The sequence below is a fragment of the Coregonus lavaretus genome (genome assembly GCF_964263955.1).
Source record: "Coregonus lavaretus genome assembly, chromosome: 18".
NCBI lineage: Eukaryota > Metazoa > Chordata > Actinopteri > Salmoniformes > Salmonidae > Coregonus > Coregonus lavaretus.
In genome coordinates, this window is record NC_140005.1 from 34,318,182 (window position 1) to 34,342,316 (window position 24,135).

Below are 24,135 nucleotides of genomic sequence, written 5' to 3' on the forward strand. Positions count from 1 at the left end.
TCTCCCTCTCCCTCCCTACTTCTCCCTACCTCCTCCTTGAAGTGATATAAAATTCTAATGTCTGTCCTCTGGTTCTGTCCTCCCTGAAATCTGGCCAAAGCGCTGAAGGTAAGATAGCTGCCATGCATGAAAAGCAAGGCACACAGATGGGGCAAAGGAAAAAGGGAAAAGGACTCAGTCATGAAGTAACGTTCTATTCCTCAGAGGAAAGAGAAAAGACACCCAATGTGTCCTATCTTCTGGATTTGGAATTCATGTATTCTATATGTACTTTACAATACAGTAGATAGACAGGGAAAGGAATAGTCTACCACTGCGTTTTAGCTCTTTGATGATCCATAATGATTTCTCCTTTGGTTTTATAGCGAGCTTTGACAGATGCTCTGAGTAGTAAAATGTTATTATTGTCACAAACCTGGCCATGGTGATTAGACGCCTCTTTGTTTGTGCTTGAATCGTTTTAATGTAGACACCAGCAGGGAACAAGCAGGCAACACACTGTGTGTGTGTGTGTGTGTGTGTAAATCCCCATTACAAAATCCACCTGTGACAAGCATCCTGAAGTAAAATGATACCATATTACTATGATATCATATTGTATATGTTACTATGGTATTACAATGGAAAATCACTTTCTACAAACTCTGTATGAGAGCTAGCAAAACATTTAGCCGTTTTCTAGTTTACTCCTGTGGAAAGTTTCCAAATACCTCCTGGTTCAAATGTTATTTAAACGATTCGGCCGAGTTCCCTCTGTTTCCTCCGTCTCCTCCTCGGTTGGTGGAAAAGCATTATTGGCATTGTCAACACAGCTGAAATGTTAAGAATTATTCTACAAACAGAATGGCTTGTCTCCCGGATTATTTTTGATTTATGTTCCAGCTTTGATATTGGAAATAAGTAGAACGGTGTCCTTGAACACAACTGTTAGTAAAAAAAATAGAAGAGATGACTGGAAGGAGAAGCAGAATAAATAGGCTCTATGTTAGGAGAGGAGGAGTGTTTGATTCCTACGTCTAGTGGCTGTGGAGAATCAGGAGGACTGCTTAGTGCTCTGTTCTAAGAGGTTTGGACCATTGCTACTTCATCTCCGTTGACTGTGCTTCTTAAATCCAGACCTGGGTTCAAATTGTAGTGGTTTTTTTCAGATACTTTAGCTGCACTTGATTGAGCTTGCCTGACACAATGGAACCAATGGAATAGTACCAAAAGTGCAAACCCCGCCCAGCTGGCACTCCAGGCAGGTGCAATGATAGATTCCTTAGTTTTAGAAAGGGGCCAATCTTGCTAGTAGTACACCTGGACTAGAGTGAGTGAACTAAGGACAGTCCAATTCATTACATATGCTCATTGGTCAATATGGTGATTGAGATCTATTACTTATAGTGAGTATTTGCGTTGATTAAAAAGCCCAACATATATTTGGGACATGCATTATGTATGATTGTCTCTATTGAAAAAAATGACCACTTCTGTTGTGTTGTTCTATTTGTGTCAATGTTGGCTTTGTGTGTTGGTTCTATGGTGTTTGGTTGGTCCTCCCTCATTTCTCTCTCAGTTTAAATGTTATCTCTCTGGTGGTAAGAGCGTGCTACATGTGTTTATTCTGCCCAGGCGTTGTTCTGAATCTTAAAGCCCTATTTATGTGATGCGTTGCTTTCCCAAACAACAGCAAAGAGAGGAATGTGTGATTCTCTCCAAAACAGGCAGTAGTAGCTCTCCAGTCTTTGTTTCTGACACAGTCGCTGTCAAATTACACTTAATGGCTCTGAATTATACAAAATGTCCCGTAATTACCTCTAATTTCCTCCAGTGTTAAGTTTTCTTTCCTACCACCCATGATGTAAATAAATGAATATGACTGATCTAATTCTCTTGTTTTGGAGAGACTGCAGGATGATGGATCTGTGAGGGGATTCAATTGGTTGGCTAATTAGATTTTTCTATTGTCAGTCCATTTTCAATGATCTACTTCGACCATCTTTAAAGATAATTACCCCACATCACATTAAATAACAAATACTTCCCACCCAAACTTCATTTGTCTATTTCTAAACTACCCCCCAACTACTCTGTGCACGGATACACACACACACACACACACACACACACACACACACACACACACACACACACACACACACACACACACACTCTGTCTTTATATTCTTGTCAACCATTCTTATCCACAATTCTGGCCAGAGCAGAGCAGAGCCTGCTGAGACGGTCCATATGCACTATCTATCGGGGTTTCTCATATGAATTCACTTCTAAATCATATTTGATTTCATGCATAATTAGTTTGTCCATCAGTAGGCCTGCGTCTGGCCCCACGCTGCTACGGTATCTGCAGCATCACACAGGTCTGATGACACTCTGCTTTGGCACAACAGACAATATGCATTAGAAGAATAGCACGGTTCCGAGCCACTGCCCAACACCAGCTGGATGGAGGTCATTCCATTTCCCCATCCTGACTATGGTAACTGTACCTTTCGAACAACATAAAGATAGCAGCAACACTGAACATTCAACCATTGCATTGGCAGCTTTCAATTTTGATAGAACTCCGCTACTCTCCTGCCCCACGGATTAAACTGGCCGACTTAATTATGTTTTAAAATGATATTTTAATTAAATATCAAGGTAAGCAGAAATGGATCGCAAAATAATTAATCAAACATCCCAAAAATTAAACAGGTTTCTGTTCTGCATGTGGCAGCAGAAAAGTAAGAAGCCTTATTTAGAGTCTCTTAGAGATTCAATCTAATTTAATTCTTTACCCCCTCTCTAAATAAACAGTTCTAAAACCTTTTTTTCATCTGGGGAGAGTAGAGATGATAGAGGTAATCAATATTTCTACCATTTTAATTAAAACCGTTAGTGGAATAAATCCATTTAATTATCAGTTAATGAAATACAAGGTCATTTACCTGACAGCAACTTTGAAGGTGGCTTACTGGTTGGAATGAACACAGCAGCACAGTGTCAGGGCCGTTTACCGGCTGTCAATTGGCAGGTTGAGATTCTCCTGGCAGGTTAACCCCTGAACGTCCTGTTGGCTCTGGCTTGGCTGGCCCGGTGCTCTGCTGAGGAGGAGGATTAAACAAGGATCTAGCTATAGCTCATCTCCCCCCTCAGAGTTCAGATACAGGTACACACACACACACACACACACACACACACACAAGTATGCAGGAACTCATGCATGCACATGCACAGTGCACACACACATGCACATATGCTGTTGATAAGGCGTCTTATGAAAATCAAGGTTATCAGATCCAATGGTTTAAACTCTGTTATTATGAGATTACAGTCTGGGAATACCAGTGGTGGTACAATAAATATTAGTTTCTAGCTGGTATATTTTACCTTTGACTTCTTAGAATGGAGAGAGAGAGAGAGAGAGAAAGAGAGAGAGAGAGATTGTTGAACTTGATTATCCTTATAATGAAAAGCTTTCAACAGGGTTAGACGTGCGATATTTAACCAAAGCTAACCTACTAGCTGAATAGGAAATCCAACATAAATAAATATACCATTAATTCTAGAGCTGTCTCTGAGAAGGTGGTTTTAGCCCATGGGGAATAGGGTTCCCTGGTAGAGATTTTTATTAATCATCATAGGTTTGGACTGTATGTAATATTGCACATCGACTGGAATCTGGTAGAGATTTCATATAAGGCAACAAGGATGTCCTGAGCTAAAGGAATGAACAATACTACCTCACTACAACCACTACTATAGCACCGCAGCTACAACCCAGCACCAACGTCTCCCATCTGGAACAAATACAACAAATAATGAATAGAGATACAATGGAGCAGAGAAATTGAATCTAACTTGGCCCCAAGCACTTACCTGGAATGTGCATATAATGGTCCTGGGCATTTGTCATTGTGAATCGTTCTGGAGTTTTGTGCTACTGTTACCGAAATAGTAAACTTGGCCCTGTGCATTACGTTCCAGCTTTATGCATCAATCTTTACAATTGCTTTCTTTGTCTTATTGCAGGAATCCATTTCTTTCCTGTGATTGCCAAGAAGAGCATTTAAAAGCAGTTGCTCCACGGAGTGTTTCCGCCTTTTGCTTTCTCCTCTATGTTGTCAATGGCTAAGAGGTGTGCTGTTTGTGGAAGGAGCCACGAAATATTAGCACTGTTTCATCAAATAACTAATGAAGTAGGATCATCTTTAGATTGATCAGATAGATTTTATGTGTAGTATTATACAGCTCTTGATTGGAATCTAGTCAGGTGCTATGAAATGTAGGTGTTTTCTAGACGTCGCTGTAGTATGACGGTACATTGTAATGCCTGACTTGCTGCTAAGATATGAGTCAGGCACCGCCAGACAGGCAGGCAGACAGACAGAAATGCAGGCAGATAGACAGCTGTGATTCAGGTAGGGTTTTGTTACAGAACCTGCCCAGGCTACTACCAATTGGTCGCACCATGCTTGTTCTATCTCTCTCCATGCGTTGGCACTGATGTTATACTGAAATCTGCTCACCACTGTGTCTCAGGGAGAGGCAAACGTGAACATTACGCCAACTCTGACATCTCTGTTGACTTATTTATCTTCCTCTACAATTCGCTTTGAAAACTTGCACTCCTTTCATCCAACAACACCCCAAAAACATTCATTTTTGCACCCCGAACTCAAAGGAAGGCATGTTGTCGAACAGCTAGCTCTGATACCAGCTTTTCTCCGATTTAGAATTAAGATCAGATTTGTTATGTTACTTAATTATTTCCTAATTAGTTTGCATGTTAATTAAAATGGTGGCTAATGTTAATTACCTATATTAATGCATTCTCAGTGTAACACCTGCCTGAAGCGCTTGGCTCCGTTTTAGAAATATCTTCATCTGAGCTGTTTGCCGGATGCCGCTGTGCCGACTCTCCTCTCTATGTTGAAAAGCGGCGTGGAATTGATCTCAGAGGGGCTACTAGGGAAGTGTACTGAGCCTGTGAAGGATTTCTGATTTCTGTCGTTTTCAAAGATAGGAAAAAATATTTATGTATATGAGCGCTAGGGACAAACACATATTTGAGTGCTGTCTAATACACTAAATACACGTGTTGTTACTGGTTGTCACTCAATCGTTAATGGTATTTCTTACAGACATACACTGTTTTCATTGTCTCATGTTAATACTGCATTTAAGATATGCCTAAAATAAACCCACTTTTCTTGACTGTGTGATGACTTCTGTATATGTATTCGCTCACATGCTTGTTGAGATACTACATAGTCTTGTGGTCCAGACATGAACCATATTAGATAGACGGTGAGTAGTCCGACTGTGTATTAGATAGGAAAATGATGATCACAAAATCAATAGAACCCCCACCTCACTAATCTATAGTGGGGGACATTGTGTGGGTGAGTTGTGCTGGTCCTCTCCTCTCCTCTTCACACTGATGTGTCTGTCTGTCTCTCTCTGTTGCTGTTTAGACGTCTTGGAAGCCGGGGATCAGCGATTAAATGTCACCTTTCAGCAACAACATTAAATAAGAAGCAGCAATTTAGCTCCTAGCAATTGCTAATTTCACGCCCTGATAAATGTTGCAGGAGCTAAACCTTTCAAACTCCCCTAAGATATTTCTTAAAGGTGCAGGAGCATATGTAGGTAGTGTAACCCATGGGTGTTCATCACTGGGACTTTACCGTCAAGGTCAAAGTCATTTTGGTGGAGATGCTGAAGAAGTCAGCCAGGCCAACTCTGTGCCTTTGCTTTATTTATGCAGATATTTCACCCCTCTCATGTTGTTCAAGTGTGCTCATCATGATGATATGATGACACAAGTCAATGCAAAGTCTTTCTGTTAAATCATTGTACTAAACAAGAAGGGGACCCTCATCCCAAAGAAACATGGAGAATCAATCATAGCAATCATAGTACAGTATACTGCTACTATATAGCAGTGAGAATCACATATAATGTACGTGAGAATGAATTAATGAAAGGTGCCCATGTCAGACCACACTATTATAATAACAGTTATTTTTGGCAGTCTCATGATTCATGCCAGGAGACCATACTACATATTAAATCCAGACATTATGGCTAGTGATTTGAATGTAATAGTTTTCAAATGAGTTTCATGTTTTCCAATGGCTCCTCAGAGAGCCACACTCTTGAAAATAATCCTCTACAGCATGTTTCAAATGGAAATTTGTACAAAAGAGAATGATAAAGAAAATGTTTTTCTTGTCATTTTCTTTGGCAGAAAACACGGTGGATACAGTGCATGGAATTCCACATCACTCCACTATTGATGATCAGGATTTGAAAATGGTGGCCTATTCCCATAAGGGTTGTTGGTTGTTTTGAAGGTGAAGCATCACTGTTGTATGTGTACATTTATGAGATACTTTAATGGAATCCTCAGCCATATACAACTCCTGAGTTCCAACCCCACAGCTCCCATCTGAATTTATTTTCAGAGCATGCTTCTTCCATCCTTCCATCCATCCGTCCGCTCCTTTCTGATACAGTCTCAGCACAGCACAACACATCAGGACGGCCCTGACGGGAGACATTTCAAACAAACCAATGTATGTTGTGGGTGTTTGAACACAAGTTGCGGGGGGGCGGGGTGGTTGGCGGTGACTTCCCACAGTTTTCAATCTCGCCGCGATGCCTCTTGCATTCAGAGAGGAAGATAAAGAAATAAACCAACCCAGCGTTATGTCATATTGCCTAAATATACAGTTTAAAAGGCGTCCTCAGACCCCGGCTCTACCGTTCGCATACCGACTAGTGTTCACCAGAGGCACATACTGTATCTCTCCTCGTTAATTTTGTATTGTTCCCCAGCTGGTTCAAATGAGACCAGTATCCTGTTTGCATTGCAGCCACAAAATTCATTTTTTCTTTCAATCTCTTGTAGTTTTTTTTTTTTTGGTCTCAGAAGAAAGACAAAGGGAAAAGCCGTTGTTGCACGATTCTGTTTTGATTATTTTGATTCAAATGAATTTGCTGTTTTGTTTTTATTCGAAACATCTGGTCCTCCAAACAGCCCATGGGCATTCTTGTCAGTCTGTGATTCTTCCCTCAAGTTTATCTCTGCCTTCAATATCACAGAACGTTTAACTCATAGCTTCTCTTGCTCTGTGTATTTGCAGATGGCATTTATATTTATTTTATTGATCTTTGAGGGATATCTCATTTTGACTCTATTTTACCTTTCTATCTTTTTTTTGCAGGTATTAGTATAATTTATTCATCCTATGTGTATCCACTCAGGATATCTTTTCCATAAGGAGTACATTAAGTGTATGAATTTCGCCTATGTACTTCAATGTCTTCTATCTCAATAATATAATAATGTATGCAATTTAGCAGATGCTTTTATCCAAAGCAACTTAGTCACGCGTGCATACATTTTACGTACGGGTGGTCCCAGGAATCGAACCCACTTTCTGGAATTGTAAGCGCCATGCTCTACCAACTGAGCTACATAGGAGCACAATAAAAAATCAAATTAACAAAGTCATTGTTACTGTGACTGTCACACCTGGTCTTGGGCTTTAAATATTCAATGGGGTAAATGTTGAATCCATCAGATATTCTGTTGTGTTGCATCTTTCTTCGTTAGTTTTATTCATGCCAATTGTATGGGAAGGTCAACTCGATTCGATATTAAAGTTCAGGAAAAATTTCATAACCACAAGCAAGGATGTATCTATCTATCCATCTTTGAGCTATAAGCTATGTGAAAATACACAGACAAGTCTTAATCCCCCTGTAGACAATATGTATCACTGGTTCACCCTAATCATACTGCATTACAGCCATATTGATATTTTCAAAGGGAGTATGTGAGTGGTGGGAGCTACGGTTGTATACATCACCACATATCCATTATTGATGACATCATCATTATCATCTCCTGCCTGGTCTGATCAATGAGAGCCTATAGCAGAGCTGATAATTGAAACAGTAGGTGAAGGTATCAGTATCTGAAGGCAGAGGAAACAGGTGATGATGATGATAGAACTCTGACTGCTTGGATGGATGGTTGATTGACAGTCGAAGCAGCAGGGGTTGCCCCTGGAGATATCTAGCTCTAGAAAGTAGTTCTGAGGCCCAGTATAGTAAATTGGCCCTGGCGTGTAAACAAAAAACACCTAAAATGACTTGATTCAGCAGATCCTCATATCTGAGTCTGCCCTCTGTCTCCCGAGACAGACGTAAGTATTCATCAAATGATCCAAATTTATATTGATTCCTTTGCACATTAGCAGTTTAAAGGCAGGAGAGGAGTGTTTTGAGTGAGCGAGTGTGCGAGCAGCGCAGGTTTGAATGATTCTGTTTGAAATAAGAATACAGGATGCAGCACTCCGAATCCCCCTGTCTGCATATCTGAATAAGCAGAAGTTTAAACAGGCTGGAAGGGATTGCAAGAAAATCAAAACCAAACATGCCGTCCGCAGTTCACAGGGTTATTCTCTATAGAGATTTTTCCTGGAAAATCACTGCTCAGAGATGTTATTTTCCAGAAAATAAGTCATATTAGAAGGTTGATGGAAATAACTGTTGATGTGTGGTGTTGATGTTTGCTTTCTCTATCTAAATGGTGAGTTGTCTTTTTTTAGCATAACTGTTAGAAATATCAACACAGAGCATCCCTCTCCATTTTAAGACTGAAAGGAATTGTTGCTCATATGATTAATGTGTTCTGTGTTTTGTGGAGCATTGATTCCTGGGTTACTAAGGAAATAATGTTCAGGCAGATCTGGTAGAGGTAATCATTATGGAATAGGCTTATGGTACAGATAATCACTATGGCATACTGTCAGGTCCAAAATTATTGGCACCCTTGATAAAGAGCAAAAAAGACTGTATAAAATAAATAATAGAGCTACTGAGATAAATTGTATGCTAAAAAATATATATATATAATTATATACAAATAAAATTTCTCAGAGAAATAGATTTTGTTCAAGAAGTAATAAAACAAATTCTCAAAACGATACCTTTCAATACCTCACCTTGCGAGGATAACGGCACTGAGCCTTCTTCCAAAATGTTTTATGTGATTGGAGAACACATTGGGAGGAATCTCAGACCATTCCTCCATACAGAATCTTTCCAGATCCTTCATATCCTTCATCTGCGCTTATGGACTGCCTCTTCAATTCAAACCACAGGTTTTCAATGGGGTTCAAGTCCTTGCAAGGATAAAGTCTCAGTGCCATTATCCTCGGAAGGTGAGGTATTGAAAGGTGTTGAAAACCGGGGTGCCAATCATTTTGACCCTTATCTTTTTGAAAAAAAAAGATTACTTGTTAAGCAAAATCTCTTTCTCTGAGCAATTATTAGTATAAAATAATATACTTTTCCAATTTGTTTGAGTGAGCTCCAAAAGTATTGGGACAGTGACATATTTGGTTTGTTTTGGCTCTGTACTCCAGCACTTTGGATTTGAAATTATACAGTGCAGACTGTCAGCTTTAATTTGAGGGTATTTTCATCCATATCGGGTGAACCGTTTAGAAATTACAGCACTTCTTTTGACACCTTCCTAATATTGAGTTGCCCCCCCCCCCTTTGCCCTCAGAACAGACTCAATTTGTCGGGACATGGACTCGAAAGCGTTCCACAGGAATGCTGACCCATACTGACTCCAATGCTTCCCACCGTTGTGTCAAGTTGGCTGGATGTCCTTTGGGTGGTGGACCATTCTTGATACACACAGGAAACTGTTGAGCGTGAAAAACCAAGCAGCGTCGCAGTTCTTGACACAAACCGGTGCGCCTGGAACCTACTACCATACCCCGTTCAAATGCACTTACAGAGCATTCAGAAAGTATTCAGACCCCTTGAATTTTTCCACATTTTGTTACGTTACAGCCTTATTCTAAAATTGATTAAATTGTTTTTTTCCATCATCAATCTACACACAATAACCCATAATGACAAAGCAAAAACACATTTAAATAAGTATTCAGACCCTTTACTCAGTACTTTGTTGAAGCGCCTTTGGCAGCGATTACAGCCACGAGTGTTCTTGGGTATGACGCTACAATCTTGGCACACCTGTATTTGGGGAGTTTCTCCCATTCTTTTCTGCAGATCTTCTCAAGCTCTGTCAGGTTGGATGAGGAGCGTCGCTGCATAGCTATTTTCAGGTCTCTCCAGAGATGTTCGATCGGTTTCAAGTCCGGGCTCTGGCTGGGCCACTCAAGGACATTCAGAGACTTGTCCCGAAGCCACTCCTGCGTTGTTTTAGCTGTGTGCTTAGGGTCGTTGTCCTGTTGGAAGGTGAACCTTTGCCACAGTCTGAGGTCCTGAGCACTCTGGAGCAGGTTTTCATCAAGGATCTCTCTGTACTTTGCTCCGTTCATCTTTCCCTCGATCCTGACTAGTCTCCCAGTCCCTGCCGCTGAAAAACATCCCCACAGCATGATGCTGCCACCACCATGCTTCACCGTAGGGATGGTGGCAGAATTGTTTTGGTACCCTTCCCCAGATCTGTGCCTCGACAGAACCCTGTCTCAGAGCTCTACGGACAATTCCTTCGACCTCATGGTTTTTGCTCTGACATGCACTGTCAACTGTGGGACCTTATATAGACAAGTGTGTGCCTTTCCAAATCAGGTCCAATCAATTGAATTTACCACAGGTGGACTCCAATCAAGTTGTAGAAACATCTCAAGGATGATCAATGGAAAAAGGATACACCTGAGCTCAATTTCGAGTCTCATAGCTTTGTCATTACGGGGTATTGTGTGTAGATTAATGTGGAAAAACATTTATTTAATCCATTTTAGAATAAGGCTGTAATGTAACAAAATGTGAAAAAGGGGAAAGGGTCTGAATACTTTACAAATGCACTGTAAATATTTTGTCTTGCCCATTCACCCTCTGAATGGCACACATACACAATCCATGTCTCAAGTATCTCAAGGCTTAAAAATCCTTCCTTAACCTGTCTCCTCCCCTTCATCTACACTGATTTAAGTGGATTTAACAAGTGACATCAATAAGGGATCATAGGTTTCACCTGGATTCACCTGGTCAGTCTATGTCATGGAAATAGCTTGTTCTTAATGTTTTCTATACTCAGTGTAATTGTGGCTAGTTTGAGAAGGACAAAACAAAAATCCTTCAAGAGCCTTCAAACTGGGAAGCCAACCAAATCATGGAGAATCCTCATACATTCCACGGATGATACTCTCTTCTGGGCCCCGGCCGCATGCACTATCTGTCCTGTCCTCCAATTCAAGGTGGCTGGTGCTAAATTGCTTTTGTATGTAGTCTGCATTAGTCATTATTGTGTGTGTAAGCAGCTCCAATGGGATTGGGTAATTAGGATCCTGACACGTTGTCCGTGAGCGGGCTGAGTGAATCAGAAATGAAGGCAAATGAAAGCAAATTCCTTCGAGGGGGAAGGAGAAGGAGATCTTGCCGCCACAGTTGCGCTCACTAATTTTCTTGGAGCTCCTAGTTAGGTTCATTTCATTTTTCCCAAATGAACAGAGCGGGTTTCATAACACACACACACAAATAAATGGGAACGAGAAACCAAATGCATCTATCTGTTGATTTACTTGTTTATTATCGAGTGTGCTTTTGATTGAGGAGCAGTTTGCATTCATGGAATTGCTTGACCTTTGTAGAGGCATCTGCAAAATAGACAAAACGGTTTTGACAGCACGCAAACAAAGACAGTTTATACAGTGTTAAGGAGGAATGAGGAAAAACCAAGCTGGGTGGGGGCGGGGAGTTGTTCATTGGCACAGCATTGGCTTCATCTCCATATATTTTGTATGCAATTACAGATCCACTGCAAGGCCTGCACAGCTTTCTGATTGTCTGACGCTCAGAATCACTGATCTTAACAGAAGCACTTTGGTAATGTTGCCGTATGGTGGGATTTGATATTCCTACAGTACAACAGGGCTGTGCGTTTGTCTAGTGGCCAATCTGTTGGGCTCTTGAGTATGTCCATCATCTTTAATGCATAGGACATCTTATTCAAGTAACCACCAATCACACTTGCTATATCAGTAACAGGTGTTTGTATAAAGCTAATAACTCATGTTGTGTTGAGAATTATACACTCATATCAACATAATATCTGACAATGTACAGAATGAACTTTGTTTACCAGAATGTCCTTAGTTTCCCAGTGCTGGGTCTTGTTCAGTAAGTCACACTGTAGAAAAATATTTCCAAACATTCTGAAACAGAAAACAAAAATGAGCGTTTCTTATTGGCATAGTCACGGTGGTCCATCCCTGTTTGAGTCTATGTTCCTATTTTTATTGCCCAATGAACATGACCCTAATGTGTCTTTGATGTGTTGTGTTGATGTGGCCCCGTGTAGCTCAGTTGGTAGAGCATGGTGTTTGCAACGCCAGGGTTGTGGGTTTGATTCCCACGGGGGGCCAGTATGAAAAAATTTATGCACTCACTAACTGTAAGTCGCTCTGGATAAGAGCATCTGCTAAATGACTTAAATGTAAATGTAAATGTTATCAGGTGGAGTTGCTGCAGAGCCACCGTGAGGCCCAGAGGGATGCCCTGGACCAACTGAGCCTGAAGCTGAAGAGCCAGCAGTACTGCACTGGCACCAACAGGAGGACTGGGAGGGAGTACACACAGATGTCCAAGAACAACAGGTAGGACGCCACCATTGACCCTTAGGGACACCATACTTATGGGGACCCACTTGGTTATGTTATACAGACCCACAATCAGACCTCTTCAATTTAGGTAGCCTACTGTATGAGCCAGCCCATTCTGGTATTTTATCTTGAAAATTGGTATTTTATCTTGAAATGGGGTCTTTTATTTTGAAATAGGGTCTTTTATTTTGACATCAAATGATTTACTGAACTGAGAAAAATATACAGAAATGGAAGCAACTCAATGATAACTGTTAGTCACTGAGGGTTTATTTTAGCTACCACTATAACTACTAAAGCTCGGGACAATGTGGTCTCTTGCAAAGAAGAAGAAGGCTTTCTCTTTCTACAAGAGAAGTTGGTCTGTCAATTTAAGCATTCTGTTTATTCACAGTGGAATGAGATGTCACACACACTTTTATAATTTGGGGGTCACGTTCTTAACATTGTAATCTGGCGTGTACAGCACCACTCTTTGTCATGGCTCTCTTGGCTGTTTCACGCCTTACTTTGATGGTCTCTCTCCCCCAGTGGTTATCATCAGCAGACAGGCGCTAGCTACTGTACACAAGCTTCTGTTCCACTCACTGGGAAAGACGCACTTAAAAGACTAGGAATGGGAGAGTCATGTTCGTTGTGCTAATGATAAGCAGTGGAAGAGTGAGTGGACTCCCAAGCACAGTGCTATTGTTGAATGGTAACTGTACAGTACAACATTTTAGAACAATGTTTCTATATACAGTTGCGGTCAAATATATTGGTACCCTTTGCACAATTTACTTTATCTTATCAAATAAGTTGAAATAAAAAATAAAAAACATTGTGTTCACATGTGTATTTGTTTGATTTACAACTTCACAGGACCAGAAAATTATAATCTAAACTGAAATTGAGATTTTTTTACTTCAAAGTCCAAAAATTGGCAAAATAATTCCAAATTCAAATTAAGTTGGTTGGAGGCACGGGATTCTCATTTAGTGTGTTATTTATCTCACCTGTGGTAAATTGCAGGCGTCTACAGAGTAAAAATAGCCATTCAACCACTTTTGAAAAGAGAAAACAGAACATTCTGCTCTATTGCAAGGGTGCCAATATATTTGACTGCAACTGTGTCATTGGATCAAGCCCATGTTCGTAAGTGAATGTTAAATGGTTTATTCGACCACAGATAATTCAACACAGTACCCTCAATGGTAGGTAGTGGAGGAGGCTGGTGGGCAGAAATATAGGATGGGCTCATTGTGAAGGCTGGAATGGAATGAATGGAAATGTATCAAACACATGGTATCTGTAAAAGATACCGCTCTATTTATCCCATTACAGCCATTACAATAAGCCTATCCTCCGATATTTCAACCCACCAACCACAACTGTTAGGTAGGCTACATTTCAGTGTCTCCTCCCTAGTCAGTCCTGCAGCAGACAGAGTGAGTCAGCCTCTGTAACTCAGGAGTCCAGACCTAGCTGACTCCCCTCCCTTGGCTTTGAATCAAGCCTTGTTTTAATCCTTTTAAGCCTCTCATTCTAATGATTTATTTGGTGGAAAACCATAATGATCCTTTGAATTTTAATGATGGCTGCCTGCTCAAGGATTCATTGTTTTGACTTTTTGGCCCTTACCTTTAAATGGAAACATGTCTTCGGGAAGGAGCTGTCGAAATCTATAGCCTGGGCTGCCTCTCCTCTCTTCTTGCTGGCTAGCTTGCCACCACTGCTGTGTTTTCAGGCCTGTCGGCTCACTAGCATACCTCTCAACCTTGAAGCTGATAATTACGGAATGGCTGCCATTCACTGAGACCGAGGCTATTCCCTATATAGTGCACTACTTTTGGCCAGAGCGCTATATAGGGAATAGGGTGCCAATTCAGGTTTAAAGGCATCAAACAGGCAGGGATGTTAGATGTTAAGTTCCCTCGTTAGTAGCAGGCGGGATTAACACCATCAATTAAAGGGGCCTTTCTATAAAAGTGTCACTTTAAATGAGATGTGAGGAGTGTCAATAAGGAGTCCAACCTTTCCTTCCCATTGCTCAGAGTGACATGGCGGCTCCAGTGATGGGCGGTGGTGATGAATTAGGAACAGTAGCGCTGCTCTCATATCAGCCAGCCAGCACTCCTCTGAGTGGGGGAGATTGATGTTAAATGGATTTGAAAAGAATAGAGGAGGGAAATGCATCCATTTCAGACGCTAGCGTTCCTGTCAGCTAGGCTGGGGCTGTAGTGTGCAGCGCCCACCCACCCATCTACAGAGCTCAGACCTAGCATCTCTACGGTTAACAGGGTAACATTTAACGCATGTCTACTTTCATCGGAGGGAGGGAGGGAGGGAGGGAGGGAGGGAGGGAGGGAGGGAGGGAGGGGATGGGAGGGAGGGAGGCAGGGAATGATCTGGGAAGAGTAATGCTAAAAGGGAAGGTTATAGGGTTTAGTTTAGTTGAGGAGACATACAGACAGTACAGTATGCTTTGTACACAACCAAGGCAACTGATAGAGAAAGATTCTGACAGTTCAAAAGGCTATAATGTAGCTCTGCTAAATGGATCCTGCTGTGTGAGGCTTGATTTTATTCCCTTATTTGTTTGTTTGGTTAGAGGCCCGCAGAGATCTTGTTCTACAAGCATTTAGTTTTGTATTAGCGAGAATAAAACAATATTGCGGAAGGAATATTGTAACGTATTTATCAGTTTAACTTACAAAAGGCATATAGCAGCCTCCGTATAATGAGTTGCAGATTTTAATGCCTTAGGGTGACTTCCTCGAGCTTTACTTGTCACACACTTTCTTATTTTCTGTCTCCCCTGTTTTGTTATGATCAGTGACTTCTGTATAACAAGGAATAAAATATTCATATTTTCCCTAACGTCATTTTGTTTCATCAATGTCTGCTTGAAAATGCTAATACATACAGCTCCGCTATGCTTGTTGAAATTACATATGTAGTACTAAGCCCAAACTCAATCCCGCTCCTGTGTTAACTTTGTTGCTGTTATAAATTGAAATAAAGAGGGGGTTGATATTTCCCTCCAGTTTGATGGTTATTTATGTCATCTCATTCATAGTTGTTTCTTTCTTCAGGGACAACTCAGTTGATTGCTTTGTGAATGTAAGTCGAGAGAAGGGACGGGAACGCCATCGGCAGCCTGACACAACTGTCAAAGTGTCCAGAGTAGCCCCGGCGAATTCCAAAACAATTTGAACCACTAATGTTTATAAACATGTAGCCACCCGCCGAGCCTAAAAAACCTAACCAAAGCCCTGACAGTAATGTGTATGTTTGAGCAATTGCCCTTGTTCCTTTCATAAATATTTGATGTTATTTCATGTCAGGGGCTGGCGAAGGGGAAGGAGGGATTGGGGTATGACGGAGGTAGGGAGGGTGGAGGGTTGGATGAAGGGAGGAAGGAGAGTTGAAGTCATGTTTAATTAAGATGTTTCTGTGCTGTAGAGATGGGTGTCACTCACCAGCTGGGTCAGAGATCCAGTATGCGTCTAACCCTGTTCACACCTTCTGCACACTTTTGAACCCAGCATTCCACTAACGGGCCATAGTAATTACCACACTTGTCAAATACTCCCTCTGTAAAGTACGGCTGCCATTCAATCCCTCTTTTCAACCTAATGGTTAAGCTGATGAGGAGGTGGGCATTGGGGGGTGGGCATTTGGCAGGGGTACTGAGGAGGGGTGTGTCAGTCGGTGTGTTCTGTGAGATATTTCACAGGGGCGTCGTCTCTAATCCCAGCTCTTCCTCCTTGTCTTCTTCCCCCTCCTCTTCTCTCCCCTCTCCTTCTCCCTCTCCTCCCTCCTTCCTGTCCTCCAGTCTGCAGGAGTTTGAGTCAGACTTCCAGGAGCTCTGGGATTGGCTGATGGACATGGACTCGGTGGTGACGGACAGCTACAAGCTGATGATGTCAGAGGAGCAGCAGCAGCATCTCTACAAGGTGAGTGGTTATTACTGGATGACTGTTACTGGATGACTGTTACTGGATGACAGTTACTGGATGCCTGTTACTGGATGTTACTGAATGGATGTACCCTGTTACTGTATGGATGTTACTGGATGGATGTTATGTCTGTATGGTGGTGCTCTACGATAATGGATGGATGGTGGTACTTTACGCCCCATAGGAGGGCCTGGCCTACTGGCCGGGCACTGGAAGAGGGAGTGTGTGTGTGAGGGGGTCTTTAGTAATCCTTTCCATGCACCTCCCTACCTCTGACCCACCACACCGTAGCTAACATCCTGGCATCCTGATTGCCAGAAAGTTCCCATTATCACATTCCATTAGGTGTAATTTCATAAAAGTCAAAAGATCTCTGGCGATGAACGGAAACCAAAGAGAGGGAGGCATTAACCTTTTCCTGCAGTGGGCTAAATCAGGGTCACACAGTGTTTCTTGGTAGTCTTAAACAAATCTACTTTGAAACAAAAGTATACACCTCACCCACATGGTTATGGCCTTAAAAACAGAAGACACCTGTACCATGTCAGCTATAGAGTTGAAATGTATTACATTTTGAGTTTGCCTGCCAATATTACACTTTATAGACATCACAGAAAACTGAAATATGACAAAACCGTTTGACATAGAAACACCGGATTTTTGGCAGGTTTTTAAAATAATGTTATGAAATTAGGAAAAATATTAATAACATTCCTGCCCATGAGGCGACTAGGTCATTTGACTGCAGGAAAGGGCTACTGACCAGACTGCAGCCAAATGGATGTATGGGAACGCACAGGGCACCATGTGTTCTGATATGAGGTCTTAGACACACTTGTCTTCTGTCCTTCAGATGCTCCTTCCCTCAGAGGCATGTAAGGAAGGACACAGAGGGAAAGAGGAAGCGAGAGAGGGAGAAAGAGAGGGAGACAGAGATGAGAGAGCGAGGGAGTCAGAGAGATAGGAGAGAGCAATAGAAAATAGCAAGATATAGATAGAGATTCCTATTTTTTCACAGCCTTTATAAGCACCTTGTCTCAGTGAATTTGTATTAGTGATAGATAAAACTGGCCATATTGTGTTAAGTCAATATGTTTGTTCCTGATTAAAACAAACTGATTTGGGTCCAGAAATTGACTTAATTTCCTCCAATGCTAATAAATATGTACTACACTGCCCGTTTGTTATACATTTCTCCCTACACCTGCAATCTGTTTTTTATCTGGCTAACACTGGATTGATTGAAAAAGGTAAGTGTGTGTGTTGGTCCTGTGTTGCTGGCTGGCTGGCTGGCTGGCAGGCTGGCTGGCTGGCAGGCTGTTGTTTGCCAAGGCTAGGGGGTTTTATCATGGGTGAGTGAGAGAGGGCTGACTGCTGGGAGGCACAGGCTGTAAATCAAACTAATTTAGGCAATTTTTATTACTGTACTGATTCTGACACTCGTCATCCTTGAACTGCTTTGAGCATATGGCATATTTCAAAAGAGCAGATTGTGAATCATAAAGAAATAAAATTAATAACCACCTTCAGAACTGGAAACAACATAATGACAAGAAAGGGCTCCCCAACAGCTTTCTCCTCCTCCCTCTGCACACATTTTCATTTCTAAACTGCAGAAGGTCACAGTCAAGGTCAAAACTAATCTTCTCTCATCTTGCATATTGACCTCACCATTAGTCATATCTTAAGTGATGACGTAGGAAATATCACACAATTTCCTTTTCTTTTATACTGTCATTATATGAAAGAGCCTTTATACTTTCAGAAAATGGTGCCTAGCCCACAATTATATATATTATACTGTGCTGTATGAAATTTAACTGGAATATCTCAGATAGTGACAATAGTTCCTCCCACTAAATGTCCTACCCATCATTGTCTTCTTTATTTTTCAATTTAGAGAATTTGAGCTGTGTCATTTTTACCACGCAAAACATTAAGAAAAATGTATTCTCTTTTCTGTCACTTTGCACATCAAAATCCACATGAAATGGATAGTTGACCACAAAATCAACATTTTGCAATGGCCACTACAATCCTCCGGACTGGAAACCCATTGAAAACCTGTTGAAGAAGGCAGTCCATAAGCGCAAACGAAGGATATCAAGAATATGGAAAGATTTTGAATGGAGGAATGGTCTAAGATCCCTCCCAATGTGCTCTCCAAAAGGCTTACTCCTCGCAAGGGGAGTATTGACCCCATCTTTTTTTTATTTTTTTTATTACTTGTTAAACAAAATCTCTTTCTCTGAGCAATTGTATTAGTATAAAATAATAAACGTTTTACATTTTTTGGAGCATACAATATACAGTAGCTCAGTATTTGTATTATTTATTTGATACAGTCTTTTTTGCTCATCTTTCTCAAGAGATCCAATCATTTTGGACCCCAATGTAAATATCCCTTAGTGGTAGACTAGACATCAAGCGCTGAGCTCGTGTTGGCTTGGTGCCCTGCGCTGATCAAAGAACCACTTCTCCCCAAATACCTCTCAATCATTAAAGCTAACTAGCTTACCCCACAGGTATATCTATGTGGTTTTGACTGCTGCTTGTCTTGTTGTCCTCAGCAGAATAGGGCATAGCTACATTTAGAATGAGCCACTGCTGAATATTAGACAGGAGTGTAACCCTGGTCTTTGTGCATCGTATTTTAAAACATTTGATCTCTATTTTGTGGCTAGATCCATCAGAAAATGTTTGTTCACAGGGGCATTGATTGCTGCCATGTACTCTGCAGACCGTGTGATAATCTTTACTGATGATCAAGCTACAGTTGTGGAGTGTAACTTTATTTTCTGGCCCTTTTGTCTGGACGTTGTTGACGTTATCCGTCAATGACAATCACCTCCAAATTATTGATTAGCTGAAAGAGCAACCTAATTCGTCCATAGGAGATTAACTAAAATATTCATCTGATCATGGATATTCATGAAGGTGATGCATTCATGAATATTAAATAACTTTGAATCAGGGAGTTTGTTTTATGGGCCAAGTTCTCTGTAAAAAATGGATACATTGTAGACAATGTATCTCCTCTCTCTCATTGATCTTCAAAACATCTTATTAAAATCTTCCCCTATTTTACTATTAGTTGGATTTGTATTAGTTCTATAAAATCTCCTTTTAAATTTATTATATGTGACTTCTCATTCAAACCTTTTGTGGGGACAATACTGAAGTATGCGGTAGTGAGATTATCCATTGTAGCCTGTCTGTGTGTGTTTACAGTTCAGATCTCCTCTCCACTCCCTCATTAGACTTTTTATCTCTCTTTACCTGACATGTGACAGTTGCCGGCTCTGCTCTGCTCAGTATGAATATTACAGCCATTATCTCTAATCCTCCATATAGAACACAGAACAAATGGAAAACATAGCTAGAACACAGTATTTATCTGAGGGAGAATGACAATCAGAATGTTGATATCTAGATTCCTGTTTGATAGAGGACTGATCAGATCAGTGAGTGTCGAGCAGGTGGAGCGTGTGTGTGTTGGTGTTAATCTGCATTATGCCTGGCTACACGTGTATGGGTGGTTAGGCATGGTGGAGCTACAGAGGCAAGGTGTATGTGTCTGTGTGTGTGTGTGTGATGCAGTGCTGTGTTTTATGTGTCTAGAAGGAGCAGGTGGTGTTTAATGTGGAGATTCAGCTCCATGGGGCTCTCTCTCTCCAGTCACTCACTGTCAGACACAAACACTATTCACACAGACACACACACTGTGGACGGGATACTGCTGGATAGCTGCTGCACACTCAGTCTGTGAACCACCCACACATGCACTGTTGAACACACACATGCACACAGATACACACACATGCCTGGCTGCTTTAGTAATTTTCAATCATTCATAGTGAAGGCATAATGAGAGTGGAGAGTTAATTTGTTGACTCTGTATTCCATGAGAAGTAATGCAGTAGCTGTCTGTAGTTTAATTCAAGTAATGTTTGACTCTCCTCCCGTGTCATTTTAGAAGGTCATCGTGAGTCACTTCACCATGGGTGAGCAGGGAGCAGAACAGTTTCCCTCAAAGCTGCCGCTAGAAATGACCAGAAATAATAACAAGCCCTTCTTATCTTTGCTTGCTTACATTCTCGCCTTTTTGATATCATCTGAAAACAATTTTATTTTCAGTGATAGTGTCTCTTTTTAAAATGTGGCCTGAATCAAAACCCTGCCGACGGAGTACCATGTCTGGCTGTCTGTATCTTCTAATGAAGTTGTGAAGTGTCTTCGTCCTCGCCACCTCTCTCAGTATGAATAGATTGACCGCAATTAAAAAACAACCCATCTCCAGGGCAACCAGTGTCACTTCCAAAAGTAAACAAAATATTTTTTGGGGGCGGAGACTCTACAATTAATACAACTCGTCCTGGAGGGACAGTTTGCAAGCGAGCTAGCAAGTTACTTCCAAGTTGATTTCATGAATATCACAATGAATTGATCCAGAAGTTGAAGTCAACACTTTATTGGTTTTTGATACAGCTGGAATCACTTGTCAGTACACTTGTGAAAAAGTATACTGTTTTCGTTGATCATCCTTGAGATGTTTCTACAACTTGATTGGAGTCCACCTGTGGTAAATTCAATTGATTGGACATGATTTGGAAAGGCACACACCTGTCTAAATAATGTCCCACAGTTGACAGTGCATGTCAGAGCAAAAACCATACCATGAGGTCGAAGGAATTGTCCGTAAAGCTCCGAGACAGGATTGTGTCAAGGCACAGATCTGGGGAAGGGTATCAAAACATTTCTGCAGCATTGAAGGTCCCCAAGAACACAGTGGCCTCCATCATTCTTAAATGGAAGAAGTTTGGAACCATCAATACTCTTCCTAGAGCTGGCCGCAATTGGGGGAGAAGGGCCTTGGTCAGGGAGGTGACCAAGAACCTGATGGTCAATCGTACAGAGCTCCAGAGTTCCTCTGTGGAGATGGGAGAACCTTCCAGAAGGACAACCATCTCTGCAGCACTCCACCAATCAGGCCTTTATGATAGAGTGGCCAGACGGAAGCCACTCCTCAGTAAAAGGTACATGACAGCCCACTTGGAGTTTGCCAAAAGGCACCTAAAGGACTCTCAGACCATGATGAAACCAAGATTGAACTCTTTGGCCTGAATGCCAAGCGTCACATCTGGAGGAGACCTGGCACCATCCCTATGGTGAAGCATGGTGGTGGCAGCATCATGCTGTGGGGATGTTTTTCAGCGGCAGGGACTTGGAGTCTAGTCAGGATCAAGGGAAAGATGAACGGAGCAAAGTACAGAGAGATCCTTGATGAAAACCTGCTCCAGAGCGCTCAGGACCTCAGACTGGAGCGACGGTTCACCTTCCAACAGGACAACAACCCTAAGCACACAGCCAAGACAACGCAGGAGTGGCTTCGGGACAAGTCTCTGAATGTCCTTGAGTGGCCCAGCCAGAACCCGGACTTGAACCTGAAAATAGCTGTGCAGCGACACTCCCCATCCAACCTGACAGACCTTGAGAGGATCTGCAGAGAAGAATGGGAGAAACTCCCCAAATACCAGTGTGCCAAGCTTGTAGCGTCATACCCAAGGCTGTAATCACTGCCAAAGGTGCTTGATGATGAGGTATAGATTGATGAGGGGGAAAAAACAATTGAATCAATTTTAGAATAAGGCTGTAACGTAACAAAATGTGGAAAAAGTCATGGGGTCTGAATACTTTCCGAATGCACTGTATGTACAATAGCTAGCAATAATTATAACACAATGCAGTTTGAGCATACTAGGCATTCTATATTATACTACAACATCAGTCTAACTGAATATGGATGTTTTTTTGGCTGAATGTTCCAGGTAGGGTCCTGAATGTTCTTCAGCTGGTGAACCTCGTCTTGTGTTTGGCAATGGCAGATGGTCTGGCAGAACTTCATGAGCTCCATGACTTTAGACTCATAGACTAAACACTTTGGCTTTTGCCAGCCCCATGCTGTCTTTTCTTCTTCCGAGTCAGATGATGTTGAGCTTGAGCTTGTTCCTGGCTGAAAGCTTTCATCCGATGGGTCTAAAGGATCTGTACTACTAAAACTGGTGTCAAGGTCATCATCAGTAGCAGCATGATTAGTCTGTAGTACACACAGTAGTCAGTGATTAGCCAACATTTTACTACTTTGTCCCCATCAAATCACACTTAAACAAGGGACTATACCCACCCATCCCCCTCTTGTCAATAGATCATGCATACTAACCTTCACACACAACACCCACCCCCAACAGACACGAGTCAGTCACCCATACCATCCCCTCCTTACTAATAACTCTGCTTTTCTCCAATTTAGACTTCAAGCTTTGCATAAACAATCAACTAAGCTTCCAGAATACACAGAAAACTACAGTAGAAGTTGTAGCCTACTTATAAACACACTAACCATGACTACAAGACACGGACCATGTTTATGTGCTCATCATGGAGTCATGGAAAGATTTAGCAAAGGTAATAATAATAATTCATTTGATTTGTAAAGTGCTTTTCTCAGACCCAAGGTGAAAAAAATATATATAACAAGAAAAAAAAAAAATATATATATTTTTTATTCCAAAGCACAGAACATAGAACACAGACAATCAAAGCTATATACAGGTGTCGCCAGACCCGGAGGACATGAGAACAGAATTAGAAAGGGTCCTTGAAAGCTTTTCTGAACAGCACGGTCTTGAGCTGTGCCTTAAAGTAGGACAGAGACTCTGCAGCCCAAATGTGACCGACCGCCTCGATTCGGTCATATGTTTTTTACATTGGATAAAAGTAGAGACTCAGAGCTAGAAAATGGTATATCATACACTGCAGTTGAGGAACAATGGGAAAGTAATTCTGCTTTGAAAGTTGATAAACTTGTAACCCCACTTTTGAGAAAATGGCCCTTGAATGTTTTGGTAAACCTACTGGAGAGCACTTCTTTGTCTACACCCATTCAGCATCGTTCACACCCTCTTAAGCCTTAGCCCCACCTATCTCTTTAAAGATTCACATGTGAGGCCATGTGCTAAACAAAGTGAGTAGTTTAGTAAACAACCAAAGATTTCAATACTAAAAGTGGTCAAAGTAGTAGCCTACAATAAGGAAAAACTCCAGGTTAAAATACACTTTATCTAGTCCTTGGTCTATATCCTAATCTGACTTTGGTGCAGGTCATATTGTTCTTCACATTACCGTCTCTGGTAAACACACACTATATCAAATAAAATCTAAGTTTATTTGTCACATGCACAGGATACAGAAGGTGTAAATGGTACAGTGAAATGGTTATTGCAGAGTAGCAATAACAAAAACAGAAAGTGTCCAGATAAAAATATTTTATAAATATTAGATGACGCTTACCCGACACCCTCGTGTAAATTGATGGGGTCATGTGAAGGAAATGCTATAACCACCCCCCAGTCACATCTAGCTAAGTGGATGGGTCACTATTGTCTAGACATGTACACATGTTCATGAAATAAAATAGATGGCTGTAATCACCCCCAGACACACCTGGATAACTTGATGGGTCATGTAATTATCTGGCGAAGTGGAGT

General features: G+C 41.4%; 1 protein-coding gene across 1 annotated transcript in view; it reads left to right on the forward strand.

The window, feature by feature from the left end:
* LOC311145639 (A-kinase anchor protein 6-like) overlaps positions 1-24,135 on the forward strand; it is a gene marked incomplete at its 5' end in the record, with an annotated part of 103,497 nt that overhangs the window by 27,394 nt on the left and 51,968 nt on the right. Inside the window, 2 exons of the mRNA XM_084181906.1 lie at positions 12,502-12,641; positions 16,465-16,585. Coding sequence (XP_084038032.1) covers positions 12,502-12,641; positions 16,465-16,585 — 261 coding nt within the window. The remainder of the gene's footprint in view (positions 1-12,501; positions 12,642-16,464; positions 16,586-24,135) is intronic.